At 45.1% G+C, this 21,638-nt stretch overlaps 1 protein-coding gene across 2 annotated transcripts in view; it reads right to left on the bottom strand.

The window, feature by feature from the left end:
• The window catches only part of KCTD15 (potassium channel tetramerization domain containing 15), a 38,930-nt gene extending 17,561 nt beyond the window's left edge, over window positions 1-21,369 (bottom strand). The window contains exons 1-2 of one of the 2 annotated variants that reach the window (XM_026856573.1): window positions 20,990-21,103; window positions 11,085-11,311 (exon numbers count right to left, since the gene is read on the bottom strand). In XM_026856573.1, the coding sequence (XP_026712374.1) occupies window positions 11,085-11,113 (29 nt within the window). In that variant the 5' untranslated portion in view covers window positions 11,114-11,311; window positions 20,990-21,103. Of the gene's footprint in view, window positions 1-11,084; window positions 11,312-20,989 lie in introns of both variants that reach the window. The other variant, XM_026856572.1, reaches the window with a different exon arrangement.
• Between the last annotated feature and the right edge of the window lie 269 nt (window positions 21,370-21,638).

The following is a 21,638-nucleotide window of genomic DNA, read 5'->3' on the forward strand; positions in this document are numbered from 1 at the left end:
ACTATCAAAGCCCTTCTCTGCTGGAGAAGGGGCTGCCCGTGCACCAAGATGAGCTGTACAGACCTGCCAGTGCCGGATAAGCGGCCATCCACGCTGAATGTTTTGGCAAACCAGCAACCAATGGCCCGCGCAGCATCTGCAGCGCTGCCTGTGGGACCACAGTCCCGCCACCAGTAGTCCTGGGGATCAGAGTCTGGCAGAATCGAACAACGTGGCAAATCTTTTGTGAGCAAAGAAAAGGATGAGAGACCTATGAGACTGGGGGATCGGCTGGTTGCAGGACCAAAATATCACATCAGCTACATCACCCCAGCTTTCTCCGCATCCTGAGGAGCATGCTCTGCAGAAAGCAAACCGGGCATCTGCCTGGCTGCTGTTCCTCCCGCCTCTCCTCTCCAAACGCCTGGCTTCTCTCAGAACGCTTTGTCTTCCCATGAGAAATAACCCAGCTGAATATATGTTCTTGAAAGGAAAATCGCAGGAGACAGACAGCAACGACCTATTAAGTAATTGAGTCCATCTCTCTGACAGTGGAGCATTGTTCCCAACTGCAGAATGTCTCGTGTTTCAAAGTCGAGTCTTAAATAACCCTGCCAGTGAGGAGGACTCCATTTCCCAGAGAGACTATCCTGCAGCCTGCTGGATTTCACTGTTGAGTCGTCCCTTTGACTTGGCCATGCAATCCCGCCGTGTCTCTTGCTGAGACCAGGGCAGGGCTTTCCCCTGCTGTGGGTAACAAGCTCACCAAACCCTGCCAAAGGCAGTGCCCGGCACTGCTGGCGGACGCCGCAGCGGCAGCCTCCCTGCCTCCCTCCTTCCAGCATCACCACCCCACCCCAAGCTTTCTGGCCCGCAGCGAGGGGAGCAGACAGGAGGGTGCAGCCCGGCCGGGGAAGGCGCACGCCCACCCCAGCAATGGGACGGGGCAGTTTGCTCCCCTGCAGCGCCGCGGCCTCCAGCTGTGCCCCGCGCCGCTCGCTTCGGGTTGTGGGTTCATGCAACACGGTGAGATTTGCTCTCCACAGCTGCACCTCGGTCTGATCTTCTAACTTGCTAATTTAGCTGCAAATTTAATTAACGTGCCGCTTATTTCTAAATTAACTGTGGAGATATTAAATAAAACTGGACTTAGCAAGTCCCTACTGAATTCAGCTAAGAACCTTCCTTCTGCCCTCTTAAGCAAGCTCCAGGTTTTACTGCCTGCTCTCATGTCCCTGTCAGCATTCAGCTACTCTGAGTTACTTACTAGAACAACCAAATGCTCCCCTGAACCCTCATTATAATGTATTTACTGTTTTTCTTCAACCTCTATCTTTTCAACAGTATCAGAGAACAGCATCCAGTTCATGCTGCAACATTTAATTTATATAATCCCAAGGTTCGGTAAGCCTCCAGTAATTCATTATTCTCTTTCTCATTGTTATTTTAGGGCTTTTTTTGCCTGACACAGTTAAATATATTGCTTTGCAGAGTGTTAAATTTTATTCCAGGAACCAGACAGTTAATTTATTTCCTTAAACATGCACATGAGCCAGTGTGCTGTACTGGGTTAGACTGAAAACAGAGGAAACACTGATAGAGCAACTTAAGGTTCAGCACTGCAGTTACTGAGTAGATTTGCATGGCTACTGGAAGTCTTGAGATCTTGCACCTTAACAAGCTGGGCTGTGGCTTAAACCCCCTCCCCTTCGCTGCCCTTTCTCTGTGAAGTCTGCAAAAGCAAGGCAATGGCTGCTGTTCAGCTCCGCCACACGTATGGGGGAAGGTTTGCCAACAACGACAGAGCGCAGGGAAGACCGGGTACAAAATTTTAATGGGCCGTTCTTTAATGTAGTGAAGCATTTTTTTGGTAATGAAAACAAAACATGAATTTTGAGGCCTTTGTGGAGTGTGCCCTGAGCTGTATTTCTTCACCAGTGAAATTACTGCTGGGGAAAGAAACTTGCAGAGTGTTGAAAGACTTAACTGCCACCCCAAAAACAGAGTGATGAATAGTCTAAGGATTTATTTGACGTTTTAGGGGGCTGCTATGTTCCAAGAACCAACTTCACTGCAGCATGTTGTAACACTGCGTGTGAAAAGTGCTCCTGCTTCTCCCTTCTTGCCAGTCTAAGCCATACCTGTAGAAAGTCCATCAGAAAATGCAACACTGTGAGAGCACCAAGTGACCTCAAATGGCAGCTTTGAAAGGGAAGTTCGCCTGACAGGGTCACTCATCACACGTGAAGCCATGGAAAAGAGCACAGTGACTGGGGGCAGCTCCCCAAGCCCCTCCGGGACCCCATGTGCTCAGTGGACAGGTCTTGGGTGGACAGAACAAAATGCCACATGCAGGAGCACGGACGCAAATTGTGTGCAGGCTGTCAGAGAGCCAGCAAGTCAGCGAGGGCAAGGGGATGGGAATGGTTTTGCACTGTGCAAACGTGTTGATGCTCAATCAGAAATTAGGTCCCAGTCTGGCTGGTGGCCTTAGGAAGCTGCTCCCTTCAGTGCCCCGCCATTTGATGTGAATTAAAGTCGTGGGGAGTGGCTGCAGTGCTCAGATTGGGCAGCAGTCACCCCGAAACGGTTTGGTTTTGTGAGTGGTGTACATTGTAGTTGTGTGTAACGGTGTTTTCAGGAGACACTAGCTTATGGCACACGGGAGTGGTACTTCCAGTGATGTTTGTGAAGAGGCGAAAGGTACAGGAAAATAGAGACGAGGCAAAAAGAGCTGCACTTGGATCCTATAGCGATGGGTGAATCTGAGCAACCAACACTTCTTCAGCATTCCCACCTTTTGAAAGAGATGCTTCACTTTCTAATTTAAAAACACTCTTAAATTTTCTGTCCAAGGTTTAATTTCCAGTCAGGGAACAGACCGAGCCAGTATCAATCCAAGTAGCTGCAAGCCTAAGGATAGCAAGCTCACCTTTCCATTGCCTCCACCTCCCTGGCCAGGTCCCACTATGCTCCCACCATCTTCCCAGTGCACGGCTCTTCCCAGCTGTCTGCTCCTCCTCCTCAGTTGCTCCTGCCCTCCTGGCAACGTGCTCTTCCCCACCACCTGGCTACTGCTCCCCAGCGCTGCCCACCCCGACCCTCACAGGGCCCCTGCTCCCGGCCACCGCTGCACCATGTCCCTGTGGAGCGGAGCCACAGCGGGGCTGGCATCCAGCCTCCAGCTTAGTGGGTCTTGCCAGCACCTTGAGCCCCGGCTGGATGCTCTTCCCCGCTCCTCCCAACATACAGAACACAACCTGTTGATCCCATTTCTACAATTTCTTTGTGCTTCTGTTGTTTCTGCTAAAGGCTTTTACATTTTCAATAATGTTTCGCCAAAACGCCAAGGGGCGAGTTTCTAGCTTTGTACCGATTTTACTATGATATTAAGATCCCCTTTTATTAGATTAAAAACAAACAACACAGCCAGCCAACCCACAAGGACAAGAGTGCCAGTAAATTCTTTTCTTAGTTTCTTGGGCAGGGGAGGAAGCCGCGTGCTGCGTGCAAGCACCTACAGACGGCTGCTGCTACCCACACCCCCTGTAATGCTGGTGACCAATTTTCCACCACGCAAGCTCCCTGCAGCGCCTGTCGAGACGAGAGCATAGAGGGGGCCTGCAGCGCAGTGAATCTGGCCCCCACAGTAGAGCTCGCAGCACACTATCTCTTTCATAAACTCACCCAACTCATCTTAGAAGCAGCCAGGGCTTTTTGCACCCCCAGCTCCCTCTAGAGCAGTCTTGGTCTTCCTGAGAACATCACTGAGCCCAGGCACGGCTCTGTGCATCACACACCGCTGTCAGGGGGGTTACTGGCAGTTTGGGATGGGAAAGTTTTGGGGGTGAGGGGGGTTGCTTTCTGATTTGAGACCAGTTTAGCCATTTTCTTGACAGCTCTCTTTTTGAACAGAATATGGAAGTTCTTTCTTAATTAAGCTGGTTCCAGAGTCTTTAAGAGGAGCACCCAGTACTGTGGGACCTGCGGGACAGCAGCTGGGGCTGTGGCAAGCCCTGCGCTCCCGAGCCCCACCCCTGGGGGCCCGGCAGTCCCGTCCCCCCCTGCCCCGCACGCCTGCCCCGCCAGCACAGCAACACCACGTAACTATCACAACATTGCACTACAAGTATTAATTTAAGTAATTATGTGATTAATATTTAACTGTTCAGAGATATTTTTGTCATTCATAATTCAGTTGTTTACATTTATTAAAAATTGATTCTGTAGACACTTTTCCTGCCCAATGTCAAAACAGCAGGGAGTGTACATTTCAGCAAACTGTCAGTAAAATGTGTCTCATTCCTAATTTTACAGCAGGAGAGGGGAAGAAGTAAGAAGTGCCAGTCTGTGGATCCTGCAGGTGCACAGGTCTGTTCTCTGCTTCAGCGGTACCTGCCACTCCTCCCTGCACCCTCCTGCTCCACTCAGACGAATGCACAGCGAAGCCTACACCAGCTCTGCAGCTCTCCCTGTGTTTTGTACCGCGGCTGCCAGCTGTACTGGGCTGTTGGGCCTCGCTGCGGAGTTGGAAGTAGGAGGAGGCAGTTGTAGGAAATGCCACAGAAAGGAGAAGAGGTTGTTCAGAGCCAGGACACCAAGCATGACCTGAAACTGCACCGCGGGACACGTTAGGAAAGCGTCACAGGTGTACAAGCAGAGTCCAGTCATTGCTGCCGAGCACAAACAGTGCTGCTTATCTCTTCAATATTTGCTCCAGGTGGGTAGGATAGATACTGTTATCTGGTTGGAAGAGAAAAAATGCTGTGAATTAGAGCAGAAGTGCTTGAGAGACCGGAGCACCTTGCACTGTGTCTGGCACTGCTGCCTGTGAAGCTGTCTGTTACTTGTCCCATCACAAGAAAGGAACTGCTGGGGAAGAAGAGCGGAAAGCTGCTCGAGCTGCTGCGCCTTACCCCACGCCAGCGTGCCAGCAGCCAGCTCTCCGCTGGCACATCCCAGCCGCAGCAGCATGGTCTGGGGTGGGCATGGCCAGTCCTGACAGATCTTTACAGTAGTCTTTTCCATATTTCCATTATTTTTACTGTAAAACTGATTGGGTTTGTGCACAAGTTCCCAGCGAAGCAAACTCTAATGGAGAAAACACCTGCAGCTGCTTTCCTCAGGGAGGTATGTTAAAACACCCAACCCGTCCAAAAAAGCAGGCAGGGCTGGCCAGAGGACAGGGATAACCCAGCTGAGCAGCAAGCGGGTGTCTTCTGCCTTCTGGCCTGACAGTAGTTATGAGAAAGAGATGTTAAAACATTGTCTCTGCCAGGACACATGCTCCCTCACGCCCTGTGTAGCGAGGAACGTGGCTAAAGGTTGCATCTGGCTGCAGTAGGTTTTCTGATCTGCTTCAATTTAAAACTTCAGCTATAATTAGTGTGAAAGTCCATAAACAAAGCTCTATTGTATGGTTGTACCATACCTTCACACCCTGCTACCTGACCAGTGATTTTAAGCCCTTCTCCAATTATGGGAAAATAGCGCTAAGGAGAGGCACCGTCTACAGCGCAGGTCTGTGCACACACGGCCTGGCTGCAGCACGCTGCAGAAACTCTGTGCGGGCTTCGCCCTTTCGGCTCTGCCGCAGTTTCCATTTTAATCAAAGATAACATCTTGACCACCTCAGATTGCTTCAGGCATACACTTGGCTCGGAGGGTGTTTCAGCTGGGGAGAATTTTGTTTTAAGAATCTTTTAAATCTTTTATTTGTACAGTGATGGGAAAAAGCCTGTGTGGGGGAGAGTCTGAGTCTTAAATTGGGAGTATAAACTGCTGCTCTGCAAGCTACGAAATCCAAGCAGCCACATGTGCTTTGGAACCAGTTCATGTGCATAAAGACACGGAGAGGTGCCCCAAAGGGGGTTTCTGGCATAAGCTCAGATCAGGTACCAGCTTCCAGTCCCAAACCGAGTGCAGCATCAGGCCTCCAGCATTAGGCAGGTCACTGCTCCACGCAGGCTCGAGCCACTCCGACCACCAATTCCACAAGACCGGGGTGAGCACCCGCGTTGCAGCAGGGCAGTCCTGCAGGCGCTCCCCGGCCTCATACGGGCATCGCTCCGCCCTGGACACTTCAATCCTGATGGCACAAGTGAGCAACCACAGATATTCAACTACAAAACTGACCTGTGAATACCAAATGGAGATACTAAAGCCTGTAACCCCAAAACACCTCTCTCAATTTTTAACAAGGAAAGAGCCTCAAGTAATATGGTCTGATGTCAGCAGAGGGATGGAGGAGGTAACTCACAAGGTAACAGGTTTATCCACCTCCAATTTCCAATAACCTCCTGGTTCTGCCTTCCAATGCTGGTCCTGGAATGCCACAGAAGTTTTTTGAGCCATATGCTCACTTTGCAGTGCTTCTGAAGGATATTACACTCATTAACTATTCAGAAACTGCAGGATCTATTACCTAGATTTAATACTTAATATTTTGCTGTCCAGGCTAGAATATCTATTTTTGGAGTAGGTAAGAGCTAGTCTATATAGTATCGACATGTATTTTAAAGTCAGTAATCCATAAAGAACATTATCATCTACCATGCAGAATAATTTCTTTTTTCTTCTTTTTATACATCACTAAAAAGCAGAATTAGCCAGGTAATGGATTTTGTAGTTAAAACAAAGGCATGGACAATTATGTTTTGAGTTCTCTGTTACTATCAATTAAAGTCCACTGAAGCAACAGGTAACAAAATCCACTGAAGTGGAAACTACACACTATTTTGAAACACCACAGAGCATTCATGGTAAGGATAAGAGATCCTACAGCTCCTTCTTTTCTGTCTGTTAGTAACAGTCTATCATCACACTCAAGACACTCTGTCAGATGACTTTGATATATAATTTCATGGAAATATATATGCATTTTCAGATTGTGATATGACATTTATGTTTTAATTTGTAGAGACGGTATTGCCTGTACATAAATTAGCAGTTCAGACAAGAAATAGGAAACACTAATCCCAGGCAGAGAAGCCAGTGTCTTCTCAAGCATTAAAAAATTTTCTTGATAGTCAAGAGCCACCCTGGTCCTGCGTCCGTGCAGCCAAGTATGCCATCAGGTCTTGAGGGAGGAGTGGTCAAACAATTACAACAAGCAGACAAGTGACTAAGCGATCTGAAGCTCCCATGAGCTTTCTTTTCCAGGCTTTTCACTCCCACCAGATTTACAAGGGTATTAACCCTAAGACCTTCACCTCACTGGGATACTGGGATTAGGCCCATCAGCACTGGCCACTCCTCCCAGATTTATCAGCAGCATTCCTGTTCCCCAGGGCCCTGCTTCTGCCACCCATTTCATGGGGAGTCAACTGCTAAGGAGCAAAGCGCTGCTTAGCCGTGAGTAACGGTGGCAGAATCCAGCCCTCCGTCAGGCTGATGCTTTTATTTTGCCTTATTAAAGTAGCATTTGTATATTTCAGTGTGTTATTTTAACAGCTATAAAAAGACTTCACTAAACAAACAGCTTCTAGTATGTTAATTGCTGTATTACGAATCCTTTCATTGCATTCAGCATATAACCACATTTATAGGCAGGATAAGTAGGCACATACAGACAGAACGGCACTCATTCGCCACACACATCAGCATCCCACCAATTTATTTAAGTTGTCAGTCACGAAATGCATTAGCTGTGCTTAACAAGAAAAAAAAATGTAACTTTCAAATACAGGTACAATTTGCATTTCTCCATTAAAAGTTCCCTACGTGCCACTGACATGGCTTGTTCATCCTTTGTAACAGGGCCAGTGACAGAGAGCCTGGCGTTACTGACGCTTCACCATGCCGCTTGCATTCATCTGGGCTGGCTGAGCTGCTCTGGAGTAACCCTGAGCAGAAGAGAGGCCCTGACCGCGGCGGGTGCGCAGAGGCAGGGCAGCCCCACGCAGACGGAGAGGTTGCAGTTACTGTAGTTCAAGACAGGCCAGTTCTGCCACCCCTGTTCCTAACAAACACTAACTACTTGGGGAGAGTGAGAAGGCCAGAGCCTGGCTGACCTGCACATTTCTAATAAAAGTAACCAAGTAATACCCCAGTGTAAGATGAACCCTCAAAACACAGAACGTGGTAACGGTGGGAGCTGAATTATCCTTTCAGCGAAATACGCCAAATTCCAGGCAGCTGCACAGAAGTTATCACCTACACTGTAAGTAACATCGATCTATTTGGGAAGTCCTCTCTTTATTTTAAATTGTGGATTTACATTTGAAGTCAAAGAAGTGCATGTCAGCTGGATTTCCAGTGCTATCATTTTTTCCAGTATAAAGTTCAGGTCACTTTTGATCTTTTTGTGTTTTTTACTTCATTCTAACTGAACTTTTATTGTAATAGTTGGTGAATATTAAAAATATGAACACAAATTCATATTGCATAAGTTATCTTGCTTTTATTATACCGCTGTTGCTGCTGCTCTGATTTGAGCCCTGCAAGGGTTCTCAGCCTTTCATGTTTTCTCAACAGAGAATTTACACTAGATTTTGGCCATGAAAATCAGTGCAGGAACAAAAATTCTTTAATTTAGAACAAACTCCTAAACTCACATCTTAGTTTCCCAAAGTGTTCCCTAGTTTCCCAAAGGTCTCAATCCTGCAAGAACTGCATTTCAGTTCAAACTCTGTGGGAGTTGCGGGCACTCGACAGAATTAAGTTGTTAATACATGAGAAGATGCACAATTCAAATAAAACATGCCTGCCTATACAAGCCTTTTCTTGCTATTGCTTTAACCATCCTTTCCCCCTAAATCATGGTGCTATGAGGGCCTTGATGAGAACAGGATTGCATCAAATGCCAGCTCTCTTGCTGCTCACCTACCTACTTGCTGTAACTTCCAGTGGAAGCTAACTCTGTATTTTTACTAAGATTTTCAGATCTGACTAGATCTGGACATTACCTCAATTACCATCACCCTTGTACAACTGGGCATGCTGGGAGGTTGGAAAACATGCAGATACTAGTTATATTTTAATATAAATGGGCTAAATCCTCGCTCATTGAAGTCAAGAGTGAAACTCCCACTGGAACTCCGTGAAGGCAGTGAAAATTTCAGATGTAACTCATTTACTTTTCAGGGTGTGAGTCTGGCCCTCCACATCCTTTGCATGTGTGGGTGCTGTGAAACCAGTATGTTTCAGTACACAGCAGAGGAAGAGCGATGGATACCCAAGGGCTGCACAACCTTTCATCAGGTGTAAATGGTGACAGCTAACACATTCACTTTGGTACCTGCTGCTCAGGTAAACAGATAGAATTCTTAATCTGCTTGAGCCACAGCCCTTTACTTCTGATCCCAGACATACAAAAGCTAAGCAGCTTTTTCCTACAATTCTTTTATTTATTTCCAGATCCACAGGAAAAAGTTCCCAGACATGGGCTGCCCAGGACTCCACAGCACCGCACTGCCTGGGATGAGCAGGAACGCCAGGCGACCCTCAGTGCCCACACCGGCCTCCGCTGCGCCAGGACACTCCTCAGTCTGTGAGCAGGAATGATACCAGTCTCTCCGGGCAGTGATAAATTACCTTTCTGCTTGAAAGAACTGCCCGTGCTGCTTGGACATTTGGTTGGTATGCTGATTTGCTATACTGGTAAAGCTCTTCTATTGCTGAGAATTATAATATGGAAAAAAATGACTTATCTACATCTTCCTCTATTTGCTTTTCCTGAAGCTCATCCTTCTGTCCTCCAGTGAGTAAACTACACCAATTTTGCCCAGTCCCAGAAAGTAACATGCTGCAATTATAGTACTGTACATCTCCAGTACAGCTCACACCACCACCTACTCTGGCACAAAGACACTGCAGGGAGTTACAGGCAGACTGTAACTGGTTATAATTCTCTACAAGCATGTATGTATGTGATTGAGAAGCTGCATCCAGGTTCTCTTTATCCTACTTTTTGTTATCACACTTAAAATGATGAATGAATGATGTTCCTGTTTATTCTTACTTTTGTATAAACTGTACCCAACATATTTTTCCTGGCTGTTCACTTGAAGAAACAGAACACGTCAAGAATGATTTGTTAAAAAGGTATTTTGAAGGGAAAACAACCACCAAAGCCCATATATCCACACCAAGTAGGAGGACTTGTGTAACAGTTTTTTGCTGGTGAGCCCAAGATGTTGGCAGATAAAAGGCAGAAGCAAAGAGGAATTTCCAGTAGTTTTTTTGTTACAGCAGCCGGAGAGCAGGGACAGAGAGGAAGCGACCCGCTGACATGTCCTCTGGGAAGAGCCTGGCTCCACAGCCACATTCCCCAAAAAAGAGAGAGCCCGTCTAGGGGCTACAGAGAGGGAACCTGCACCCAGGACGGAGACAGCAATACACCTGCTGCAGACAGGACACTTGCCCTACAGAATTATGTTTGGCAAAAACTTTAAAATAATAAGAAAACCATTAACTGTTGGATTCTGATGAGATACTGAAAGCTGAACCTGGCTTTTTTATATGACTGCAAGAGATTCATTCTTAAATACAATACTATGGTCATGGGTTTGATTCTGGTCCCAGTGTAGTCAAGGCCAAAACATCCTTTGATTTAACTGAAAGCAGACGCAGGCCCCCGCTTTAACCCTCGCGTCTGCGAACAGAATACAACTGGATGTGAACAGAAGAGGAAATATGTTTGGAACTAGTTATAAATCCATGTGTGATTTTCACACACACACACACCCCCCCCGTAAGATTAAAAAGTGGTCATTGAATTTTTTGCTTCATTCAACAGCAGTGTTAAGCACTACTGGCCCAAATTCAGCCATCGCTCCCTCCCAGACAACCCTGGCACAAGCAGAGGACCCAGTTTCTCTATTGTCATCTACTGGTTCCCATGGAGTTCCACTAGCCAGATTTGTCCATGAAACTGTATGTAAGCTTTGCTACGGCAGAATTTAGGCAGCGATCTCCCAGAAGGCACCCCACATTCCCCAAACGCCAAAGCTGCAGCCTTTGGTGTAAATCACACTGGTACAACTTGTTGGCATAACACAGTATGACACCAAAGAGGTTAAAAAGAGTCCCTGGTTTTTATTGTCCGCTTTCTCAAGAGACAGATTTGCTGCTGCAAAAGCATCTACCAGATCTAAATGGATTACCTGCAGCACTGGTAGCATCTGCACTCCATTAGGAGAGAGGCGTAACGGCAGCATGCCCTTTGGACTGGGATTCCTTCAGCGTTTCAGCTTTACGGTGCAAATCTCAGTTTCCAGTGCTTGCCAACTGATCCCTCCTGAGTCTGACCAAGAGTCACGGTGCAAATGCTGCATAATAGCTTCCCAGCATCCACGTGCAGGACTCCTTTCAGGTTTTGCTTTATGTGGTCCTCAGCAGATAAAAAAGCAGCAATTTTAGCCTTTGAATGCATACCATACTGCAGTAGAGCGAAATCAACAGAGTACAGGTGAACGGAACAGCTCTGCTCAGCCTATCTGTCCCGGTGCCCAGCTCTGACAGGCAGGCAGTCGTCACACTGACTGCATCAATATGGAATGCAATCGTGCACACATGCGAAGCTAATAGCCATCCTGCCTGGCAGAATTTCAAGTGAAAGCGTATCAGGTAAAAACAAAAAACCAAACCCCTCTAAAACCTTTACAGGTGTCAATTCTTTTTTAAGCATCAGAAGATCGAAGTACATCCTAATCACAGCAGATGAGGCGAAGGAGTAGGCCGTGTGGTGGACAGAGCATGGAGATAAAAGTTTTTAACACTTGAGTTTAATTCAAAATCTGCAGCTTCTTCCAACAATCAAATTGGGTTAGGAGAGCCACCAGCTAACTGTAACTCTGTATCGATGGAGTTATAGCAGGGACCAGAGTGACTGACAATATTTACCTATTTCAGTCACCAGATTATGCATTTAATGTCAATACAGCACAAAAACAAGCTGATGTGATCCAAGGAGGAGGTATGCTCATCAGTAACAAAAACTTGGCATAGTCAATGTGGCTAGCAGCAGCACCGGGCACGACCTGGGTCAGCTACAGCCTGGCATCCTCCACACCATCTTGTGCTCAAGAGATCCAGCCTCCCTTATGCTTTCACACAGGAATCCCATGTTTGCCTGCCTGTATATTTCTTCTATTTAAATATGCACTTTGTTCTTAAACATTTTATTAACCCATGAACAGACTGATTCTGATTTCAGTTATACAGGTACAAACTTGGAACAATTCCTTCAAAACCAGCAGAATAATCTCTTTTGGAATGCCATCTAACCCGGAGAGGTACGTGCGAGCACCCGTAAGTGCACAATGCTTTGTCTTCATCTGTCTGTTGGTTTTACACCTTCAGATGTTTTTGAGACAGTACTGTGGATACCCAGCAGAAGCATCTTACTACAATGCTCAGATTCTCGTAACTCCTTTCCACACATCACATCAGTATACATCCCTGATGTAACGCCACAGAGGTCAACAGGGTTACACTACGGATTATTCTGGCAGGGTTAATTATTAGGCCAGTTTTCTAAAAGAACAGAGCTTTTTTTGTTTCAATTTAAGCTTACGGTAAAATGTCATTGACTTCACTGTAAGCCAGATTTTGCCCCATGTACCAATATTCATACCACCTCCATTTATTTCAGTGAAAGTAGGCAAGGAATTAATAAGGTCCAATGTATTTTTAAATCTTACATTTCATAAATGATCACAAGCATGTAGGTCACAATATATACACAGAACGACACCTACGACAACCACCAGTGGGATCATTAAAATAATTAAGTTAGGCCTAGAGACAAATTCATTTCGTAACATGTTCCTTACAAAACAGATACCCCCTTGCTTCATAATCTAGGGAGTCTGTTTTATAAACTTCCTAAGTAGTTCATGAAATATCCCCCTAAGCAGACCAGGTCTACTTGCCATTGCAGGGTCTTTAAAAATCAAAAGTTTATAAATTGAAAGACAAACACCAGTGATGAGTATTCAAAGACCAAATACGAAGAGGTAATGCCTGATCTCCTCCACTGGTAGAGTGGTTAGCTGTGACCTCAGGACACGACTTCCAGTACAAAGCTACCAAATCTGCATCTTTATGTAACTTCTCTCTGTGCGATGAGGGAGTTGGACGCAAGGCACGTGAAGAAACAAACAATAAGTAAGATTCTCCTTTGCTTTAAGTGTAAAGCTGCTACACCTGTGAACCTGAGCACACTTTATACCATGCTCATCATCAGGAAACAGCCTCCACTAGCAGCACCTAAAAGGAGACAGGTTGCTTCCACAGCATCCTATGGGAGTGATTTCCCAAAAATCAGACAAGTGTTGATTTGATATCTTCTCCTCTCCATGAGTAGCTTGGTCTGCTCCTTCCTAGGTGCTAACACCCATTCATGCCTAGAACTCCCCACAACACAGGCTGTAAACATATACAGAGAAACAATAATTCCCCAAAAAGTGTTCATCAGAGACTAGCTAGGCAGTATTTTCTTGTACATTTCATCAAATATTCCAAGCAAACACACAAATAATTAATTTACCGATAGGGCCCAATCTCAGCACCCAATTACAGTAAGATTTGTACTCGCAACGGTAAACTCTGCTTTCCTCTCCTGAGCCTGCAGGCAGTCCCCGGGCAGCAGCTGTGCTGGGCAAGGCAGTGGTTATGAAGTCCAGTAAGGAGTAAACACCTTTATCACAGCAGACAGCTCAGCTCTGTTGTGCCTCCCTACATGCCAGTTAGTAGGAGATACTGGAGAGGTGGACACAGAGAGGTCTGAAGAATCTGTTTCCATATAAAAGCCTTCCCTCCCATTTTCCCAAGCCACTGAAGAGAAGGGTTAGGGTTAAAGAAACTATTCTCCTTTACCACCAAAACCACTACTCCACCTATGCAACAACAGCCCTGGGTAAGCCAGGGAAATCTGCTATCATGGTGTGCTTTCACGGGCTCTGCCAGACCCTAAATCCAGGACTTTTTCCCATTAGTGAAAGCTCGAGACAGGGTATCTAGAGACAGGGTATCTAACATCATCATTTCCAGCTGTACTTACATCGCTGTTACAGATTATTTTCACTTTCCATAGGGGCCAAGCCATGTGCCATTCCTCTGGCCCTGTGCTCACAGCCCTGGGACTGGTGCGACTGCTGCTGTAGTGGCTCTGGCCAGTATGCAAGAAGAAACGGTTCCTCACCTCCACCCACTGTGCTCTGCCCTGCACACTGCCCAGGAGCTGTGCTGGATGGGTCCTAGCTGCAGTGCCTGTCTGCCATTTAGGAGTAAATGCTTCACACCTTTCCCAGAGCTTATCAAAGCGCTGCGTGGATTAGGGTGACCTCAGCCACACAGCACCCCCACAAACAGCAATGCTTGGCTCTGCAGATGGGGAAAGACTGGTTCCTTTTACATGATCTGATTCAGCAGCCTGGCAATGAGAGTTCCTTCACTTGCTCCAAGTCCCACTCCGGTAAGTGCAACATCCACGGGCAGACTTGGGTGAGACACAGGATGGGGAGAGGAACAGCCCTTTTTAAGGGTTTTTTCTTTAATGGTTCTGCTGGTCAAAATTCCCTTGGAAACCAAAGAAGGATTTGCCCAGTCAACGACCAAATAAGAAAAACTCAGAAGATTTATCTCTAAATTGCAGGTGCATGACATGAAACAAAAAATGATTTTAATCTCCATGAAAATTCCTATGTTAATTCAGAAAAGGCACTGCATATAACCAAAGCCTCTGGTTTTCGGCTCCTTTACTTGTCATCATCTGCAGCATACACCTGACTGCCTGAAACAACGGCAGAGCCCCGGGGAGCCCTGGCAGGCTCACCCCTCTCTGCAGAGCTGCCGCTGGTGCGCGGTGTCGGTACGTGTGCGCAGTGCTCTTGCACCGTGCCCATAACCTGTGTCTCTGAGCATTTGTAATGTGCAGGGAAAACACTTGCTCCTGCCTCTTCAGGTGTTTTGCTTTAAAGTCTGTGTATGGTTTAAGTTCACAATACCTATTAAAATTAATGAGCTTTGCACTGCAGTTCACATGAAGGTGCGTTTTGTAGCGCTTTGCCTGAACGTGGGCTGCTGGCTCCGACTCAGAAACTCTTTGCCTTTTGTGTAATACACAACAGTTCATAGCCCATGAGTGTCAGAGCCTGGTGTCACCCCACAAACAGGGTGTCCATCAACCGACCTTGGTGGGAACAACGGTATCCTACAAAGGGTGACATGTGCCATGGCAGCACGCTTGCCTATGTCCTTCACCACGCTTAAAACAGAGTCATTTAATGGGTGCGCAGGGATAAGAGAGGGATTGAAGAGGGACAAGACACTATACAGGTGCTGGGTGGGTGAGCAGCATGGAATGGAGAGGTTTGGCAGACACCTAAGTCAGGATGAACACTACCAATGCCACAGTGGTGCACCACTGCTGCGGCGCGGGGCTGGCCCGGGAGAGCTGACAGTGCTTCTGCTCCACACCGGGATTCTGCACTCCAATGTGCTGTGCTTTTGCAGCCGCCAACTTCGCTGGTTATGAACAAATCTGGTCTTTACTCCACTTAACCTGTCCAGAGTACAGGCCTTGTTTAAGGACTGTTTTACACTCCAACTACCAGCATGGGGTAAGCAACAAAATTTGCTAACTGGACACTGTTTTCAGGCAATAATAGCAATAATACACAGATCTGATGGGAAATCAGCAAGTAAGTCATTATAAGAGTGACACTGGCTTGATCCTACATGAGCAAAAAACCATAAGATGTTCTTAGGTATGCTAAGTCTGGAGAATTATACATCCTAAACACATCTGAATTAAGAATCTCCCTGATCTATTCCAAGAAGTGCAGAGCAGGACCCAGCATGGACCCTTTAGAGTAAAGGATGACGTGGAAAAATCTGTCTTGTAGATCTCAGTAGCAGGTGTGTTTGAGCTTATAAAACCACTGTATCTGGCTATACGGGGTCAGCAATCATGTTCTGTCAGAGACAACTGAGGGTCCTAGAACTTGGAGAAGAGCATTCTTCTGAACTCAGTCCAGCCCAGCGTGGCTGCAGAAAAGGAGGGGGAAGCAGAATATCTCAGGTGTCAGTGCTGAACTCCAGCAACTAGATAGATGGAGGTGCTGGAGGAAAAGGTAGGGGAATTAAAAACCTACAGAGCAGCTAGAATCAGAAGGTCACTTTTGGTAGGAGAGCTTGTCTGAGGGTTGGCCTACACAAGAATGACAGTTTGTTTTGACAAATAACATTCAGAGGAGAAGACACGTGCTTTTAGAGGACTCATTTGTAAATCACCAAAAAAGTCCATGGGTTTAGATGAAAGCGAGGCAGAGATATGCCTGGAAAACTCTAGCACATCTTGCAACAGTTGTTAGTTTCTGAAGCGGTTAGTAAAGCCTGTGCTGGTTTTCTCCGGAGGACAGAGCCTCCAGAGAAAGAGGCAGTAAAGCCAGGATCCCCAAAAGCTGAGATCAGGATATGCACTGTGTTAGCACTGGCTCAGCATGCCCTGGGCTGTGGGCCAAAAAGCTCTGTCTTCCTGAAGAGGAAAGGCTGGGAGCAGAGAGGTCCCTACAACCTGTCAGGGGGAGATTCCCTGGGGTCTGTGCACCCACACTATTCCCACCTAGACATCATTGCCTCAATTAAAATTATTTCTGCTTGCTTTTGTCACATAACGAACGCCACAGAAAGCATGAGCTTTTATAAATACATTTCAAACAAAAGAACATAGTTATCTTTAATAGAGGGTTATACAACAAATACTAATTAAACAAGAATGTAGGGTAAATATATTTACCTTTTCTAGAAGAACAACTCACAAAGAGCTCACAGCAATTCTCTGACTTAAACTATTCAGGGCTACAAAAAGGACAGGCTTCAGACAAAAAATCTTGTTCTGCTTTCTAACAGAAATTCAAAGTGATATTAAAATTTCCAGTGAAAACCAGAAGCTGGAGCTTGCTGTTGGAACTTATTTTCCACTTGAAGTCAATGAGACATCTGCCACTGAGTTCAGTGGGAGTAAGACTGAGAATCTGACAATGTCTTTGGGTATTCCCGACTGCAGGTTAGGAGCTTGGACTTTAGGAGTGGGTTTGTTCTTTAAATATAAGAATTGTCTCACTCCCTTGGATAAATACAATCTGCAACTCATTTTATAGATGTGCTAGAGGTTTTGCAGCCTTCACAATCTGTCATATAAATCCATATTCAAGTGTCAATGTGTGAAGGAGCTGCTTTAGAGGTCCTCTGGGTGAAAACATGAATGGAATTTCTAGAGGAAATGCTCTCAAAGGTTAATAATTTGTCTACTTAGCCAGTTAGAAATAAGATGTTGATGGTAAGAATCACTAGACTGAATTCAATAGTTTTTTTTCTTTCTACCTGTAACTCACAAGTACCAGAGTTGGGAATTTTGGTGGGAGAACTTGCTGAAAATAAACTACTGAAATTGAGCCTCAGATCCAGGTAAGACAACATCAGCCTTCTTGTACCTCCAAAGCTTGTTAACTTTAATGGCAATTTTGTGTATGCAAAGAAAGGAGCCTCAAACAGCTACAGGAAGAGGAATTAAGATTATTTCTGTGACCACCATCACAATGCTGTTGTTGATCACAATTTCTTTTATGTGTTTCTCATTTCCCTTGCCTTTCACCCTCTGAAAGGACAGTTTTCTTTCTTGTATTTCATTCAAAAAAGCCAAATGGCAAATTGTGTAAGAGTAGTGCATAAGGTGAGAGTGAGTGGTTTAGAGCCATCTTTGACAGTGGCTGTTTAACCCTCTTCTCCTTTGTCATACCAGTCCTGTGCTGCTCAAATCTTCTCATTTTCAGATGAGAGAATTTATGTAGCCCATAAAAATTTACAGGAAAGAGGGCGTCTACTTCCTTTAATGCCTAATCTGGCACCCTTTACTTATGCAAATTTAATCAGTGGACAAATGCTCTTCTCACAGCAGCTCCACTAATACAAACAACATCAAAGACTTTGTCAAAGTTGCCCTGAAACAACTCTGGGATCACTGAAATGCAAGATTTGGCCTCTCACTTCACATCACCAGCCATTCACTCACATAAAACTTCCAGAATCGGGCCCTTTCTTTCCCCGAATTGGAACCAACCACGTAACTTGGGAACAGCCAAGCAGAGCCAGCTGAGTGGGCTGAGCACAGTCAACCTAAGAAATTACAATAAGAAATGTATCACGCTGCCTGCTGTCAGGTGTAATTTGTATCATACCAGAGGGGTGACTGGAGAGCAGGTATAGGCAGGAACTGGTCATACCTATACTTGCTCCTGCTGGGCCTGATCTGGCAAGCTGCTGGAAGTTCTTCCCTCCCATTGGTGTCAACATGAACTGAGTCTGTTCAGGACCTAACAGAATTTGGCCTCCTCAAAATACTACGGAAGGATAAACATGATTTGATGGTTTATTTGTTCCTGTTTTCCAGTAGCATGTGATGTCTCTGTATTTATATGCATGCTCACAACCTCTATGTGTCCTTAAACATATATGTACAGTATACATACCTACTTGGGATTCTGGAGCACAGAGAAAGAAATAGAGATTGTAACACAAATAAACAGGAAAGTTTATTCCCACAGCTTTCGATTATAGTAAGCACAAACTACTTCATGTGACTGGAGCTAAGATTTAGCAGAGCATTTCAGCACACGCTTACATCTTTTGCTGAAATACAATCTACAAGTTTGTTAGGTTTTTTGGATTTGAAGCTTTTAAACTCACACTCAAATCAAGAGTTTAATATGCTGTCCAAAACAATCCAGAAAGCTCTGCATGTAGATGAGCATGGCCATGCCTCTAGATGTGGCCAGGCGTGTTATCTCTGAGCATAAGCTAACAGTGCTCTGGCATTATTTCCAGATGTCTTGCTCAGAAAAGATATCTCCTTCCTCCTGCATCTGTGAGAGACCCAGGATTCTTCTCCCAGCCAGACCACTGCGAAAACGGCCTGTGCCTCACAGAAGATACAGGGCAGCGAAGCACATCAGCAGCTCCAATCATCCCCACTGAAAAAAGTACTTTGCCTTAACCAGGAATGAGAGCAGGCCAGATTCAACAGGGGGTAACCAACCAACTCTACTACGCAGCACTGCAGAAAAACAAATTTAAAACAATAAAATAAAAAAGGAAAAAAATAATAAATGAAGATGTACTCTTCATCCAGCTTCATAATGTGTGTAGCAATATGTACTACTTGGGATGCTGGTGAAGGGTTATCTTTTGCTATAAAAATATATGATTTACAAGTTTCATGTGAGAACTGAAGTTTGAGCAGCTGAAAAAGCATTGGAGCCTTATGAAGTAACACAGCAATACAAATGAAAGTCAGTACACAACAAAACACCAGGCAGCACGTGAGCTCGGGTCAGTCACAGTTTTGTACTTTCAGTTTAAACAAAGTACAAAATCTGAAAAAATATGCTTTTGTTATTTATCAGGCAGAAGGAAAAGAAAGGTTTTAGATTGGTACTCTATTCTCCTTAAAGAAAATCTGTGAATTTAGGTATATTCTCCCAAAGCTTCCATAACTGAAGCTTTTATTAAGTAAGTCTGATATGGGGCATATTTTTAAAATAGTGTCAGCAGTGATATTTTAAAACGTGGAAACAGATGTGCTACTCTATTACAACCACTGAATCTTCCCTGTATTTTTTTTATACTATGAAGCATTTGTCTGCTTCTCTGCTATAAATCTCTCCCCACTGAACAGATTTCTTCTCTATGATTAAAGTTGTACCACACAGACATCATTAAACAGACACTGTCCAGAAAAAATCATATTGTTTTGGCCTGACCATAAAATATAGGTATTTTAATAATTGTTTCTCTTCCATAGAGAATTTCAGCAGCTCCCTCTCCTTGGAATGAAATCAGAGACATATGCTTTATGACATCAGAGACGCTTCAAGGTGTCTCCATAAATGTCATTTATTGCTTGGGAACCTGCCAAATCTGTGCAAAAAATCCCTAGTTCTTTTAAAGGAAAAAATCTTCAAATGAAACTAGAGCTTTACACTGGTTGTCATACCCCAAAAAAAAAAAAGTCTATCCCTTATGAAAATACTGGCCACACAAAACCTCTGGCAACGAAACCTGCTGACCTGGGCTCTGATTTGCTTTTGAGTCAATAGTGTGTCCTTTAACCAGTCTGCTGGCACCCTGACACTGCACATCCACACCTTCTCTTGGTGACATATGAGACACCCGTCTGAAAAATAAGGAGTCTGAATGACAAAAAGCTGAATTGGTTTAGTGATCATAACTGTAAATCTAAATCAGGGATGGCTTAACATACTGCTCCAATGAATGTGCTTTAACCCTTAATACAGCAGTCCCTTCCACGCCGCCGTCACGGGCCTGATGCTGCCCAGGATTCCCCATCCTCCACAGTGCCCAGTACCCCGCGGTACATCTATTTGTCATCTGGAGTCTACTCTGAGATAATACTGGCCAGATCTAAATAAATCTTGCCAGACACGTCACCAACCTGTCCAGCACAAGTCAGCTACCTTTATGCCTACAAAGATTCAATCCAATCTGCCAAGCAGACATTGCTGGTCGGCTGGTCACTGCCCGAAGGAAATGACCGCTGACACCGAGGCACACAGCCACCACTGAGGGTAGGATTTTGGCTGGCCAAGAGAAGCATCCATTAGTCCAAATGTTACAGAGCCATTCTGATTTCTTGAGGAAGAAGAAAAGGATTTTTTTCCCCTAAATCTGAAAGAAAGAAGTTGCTTGGTACAGTTGGAAATAATCTAGGGCAGCACACCAACAGGTGCTTCAAACGTATCGGCAGAACACAGAAGACATTGAGAGAGAAAATGAATAGACTCTCTAAATAACACATAAATTTTTCAGGCTTTTTTTTTCTGTAGAACCCCAGTGAAGTTACTGTATAAATCGGAAACTGAATTATTCATAAGTGGTGAATATATAATAAATCATATTTCGCATTGAAATATTCCTCACAGGTACATGCCTCTTTCCATGCAATGAACAGAAATGGGCAGCGAGTCTGAAAACACCAAGGTCTTACCTGGAGTCTGGGTACTTTGTCAAGGTAGCCAGGCTGCTGGTGTACATGTGTCCGCCTACATCGATGTGCACGGGAGCGTTCGACTTGGTGAGTTGAGCTGGGAGAGGAATTCCTTGAGCAGCCAGAGGAGAAACCGGGGACCGTGTTAGAGACAGACGGGACATGCTTCTTCCCTCCTGCAAAGAGAAGGCAAAAAAGAACAGTTTATCTTAAATGTAGCAGTGTGTTACCTTTCTTTCCAGTGTGATCACAGATCTAATCAGATCATTTTTGCATCTGCCTGATCACATATTCAGCTAACAAATTATTGCCACCACTGTAATTAAGTGTATTTGCATCATTTTCTTCAAAGTACCAGAGGGGAAGAGAAAGATGCTTATTAGCAATAAGAAATCAAGAAAAAAATTTTCAAGGTGTCAGCCTCAAGGGGCATAAAACAAACTGCAAAATTCTAATTAAAGGTCGCGGGCTTATGTGTTAGATGTGAAATATCCCCTGACAAACGAATAACCAATTTGTGAATTGGGATTCAGGGGTTTTTGCAAGTTTGTCTCAGTAACGAGACACCTCTAAATTAGTGACTTCCTCAGTACCTGAGGCATTTAGTTTATACATGTAGTAAATTTCACATCAAACTAAGATCAATTTT

Source organism: Athene cunicularia (assembly GCF_003259725.1).
Source record: "Athene cunicularia isolate RWA chromosome 11 unlocalized genomic scaffold, athCun1 chr11_part1, whole genome shotgun sequence".
In the NCBI taxonomy this organism is placed as follows: Eukaryota; Metazoa; Chordata; class Aves; order Strigiformes; family Strigidae; genus Athene; species Athene cunicularia.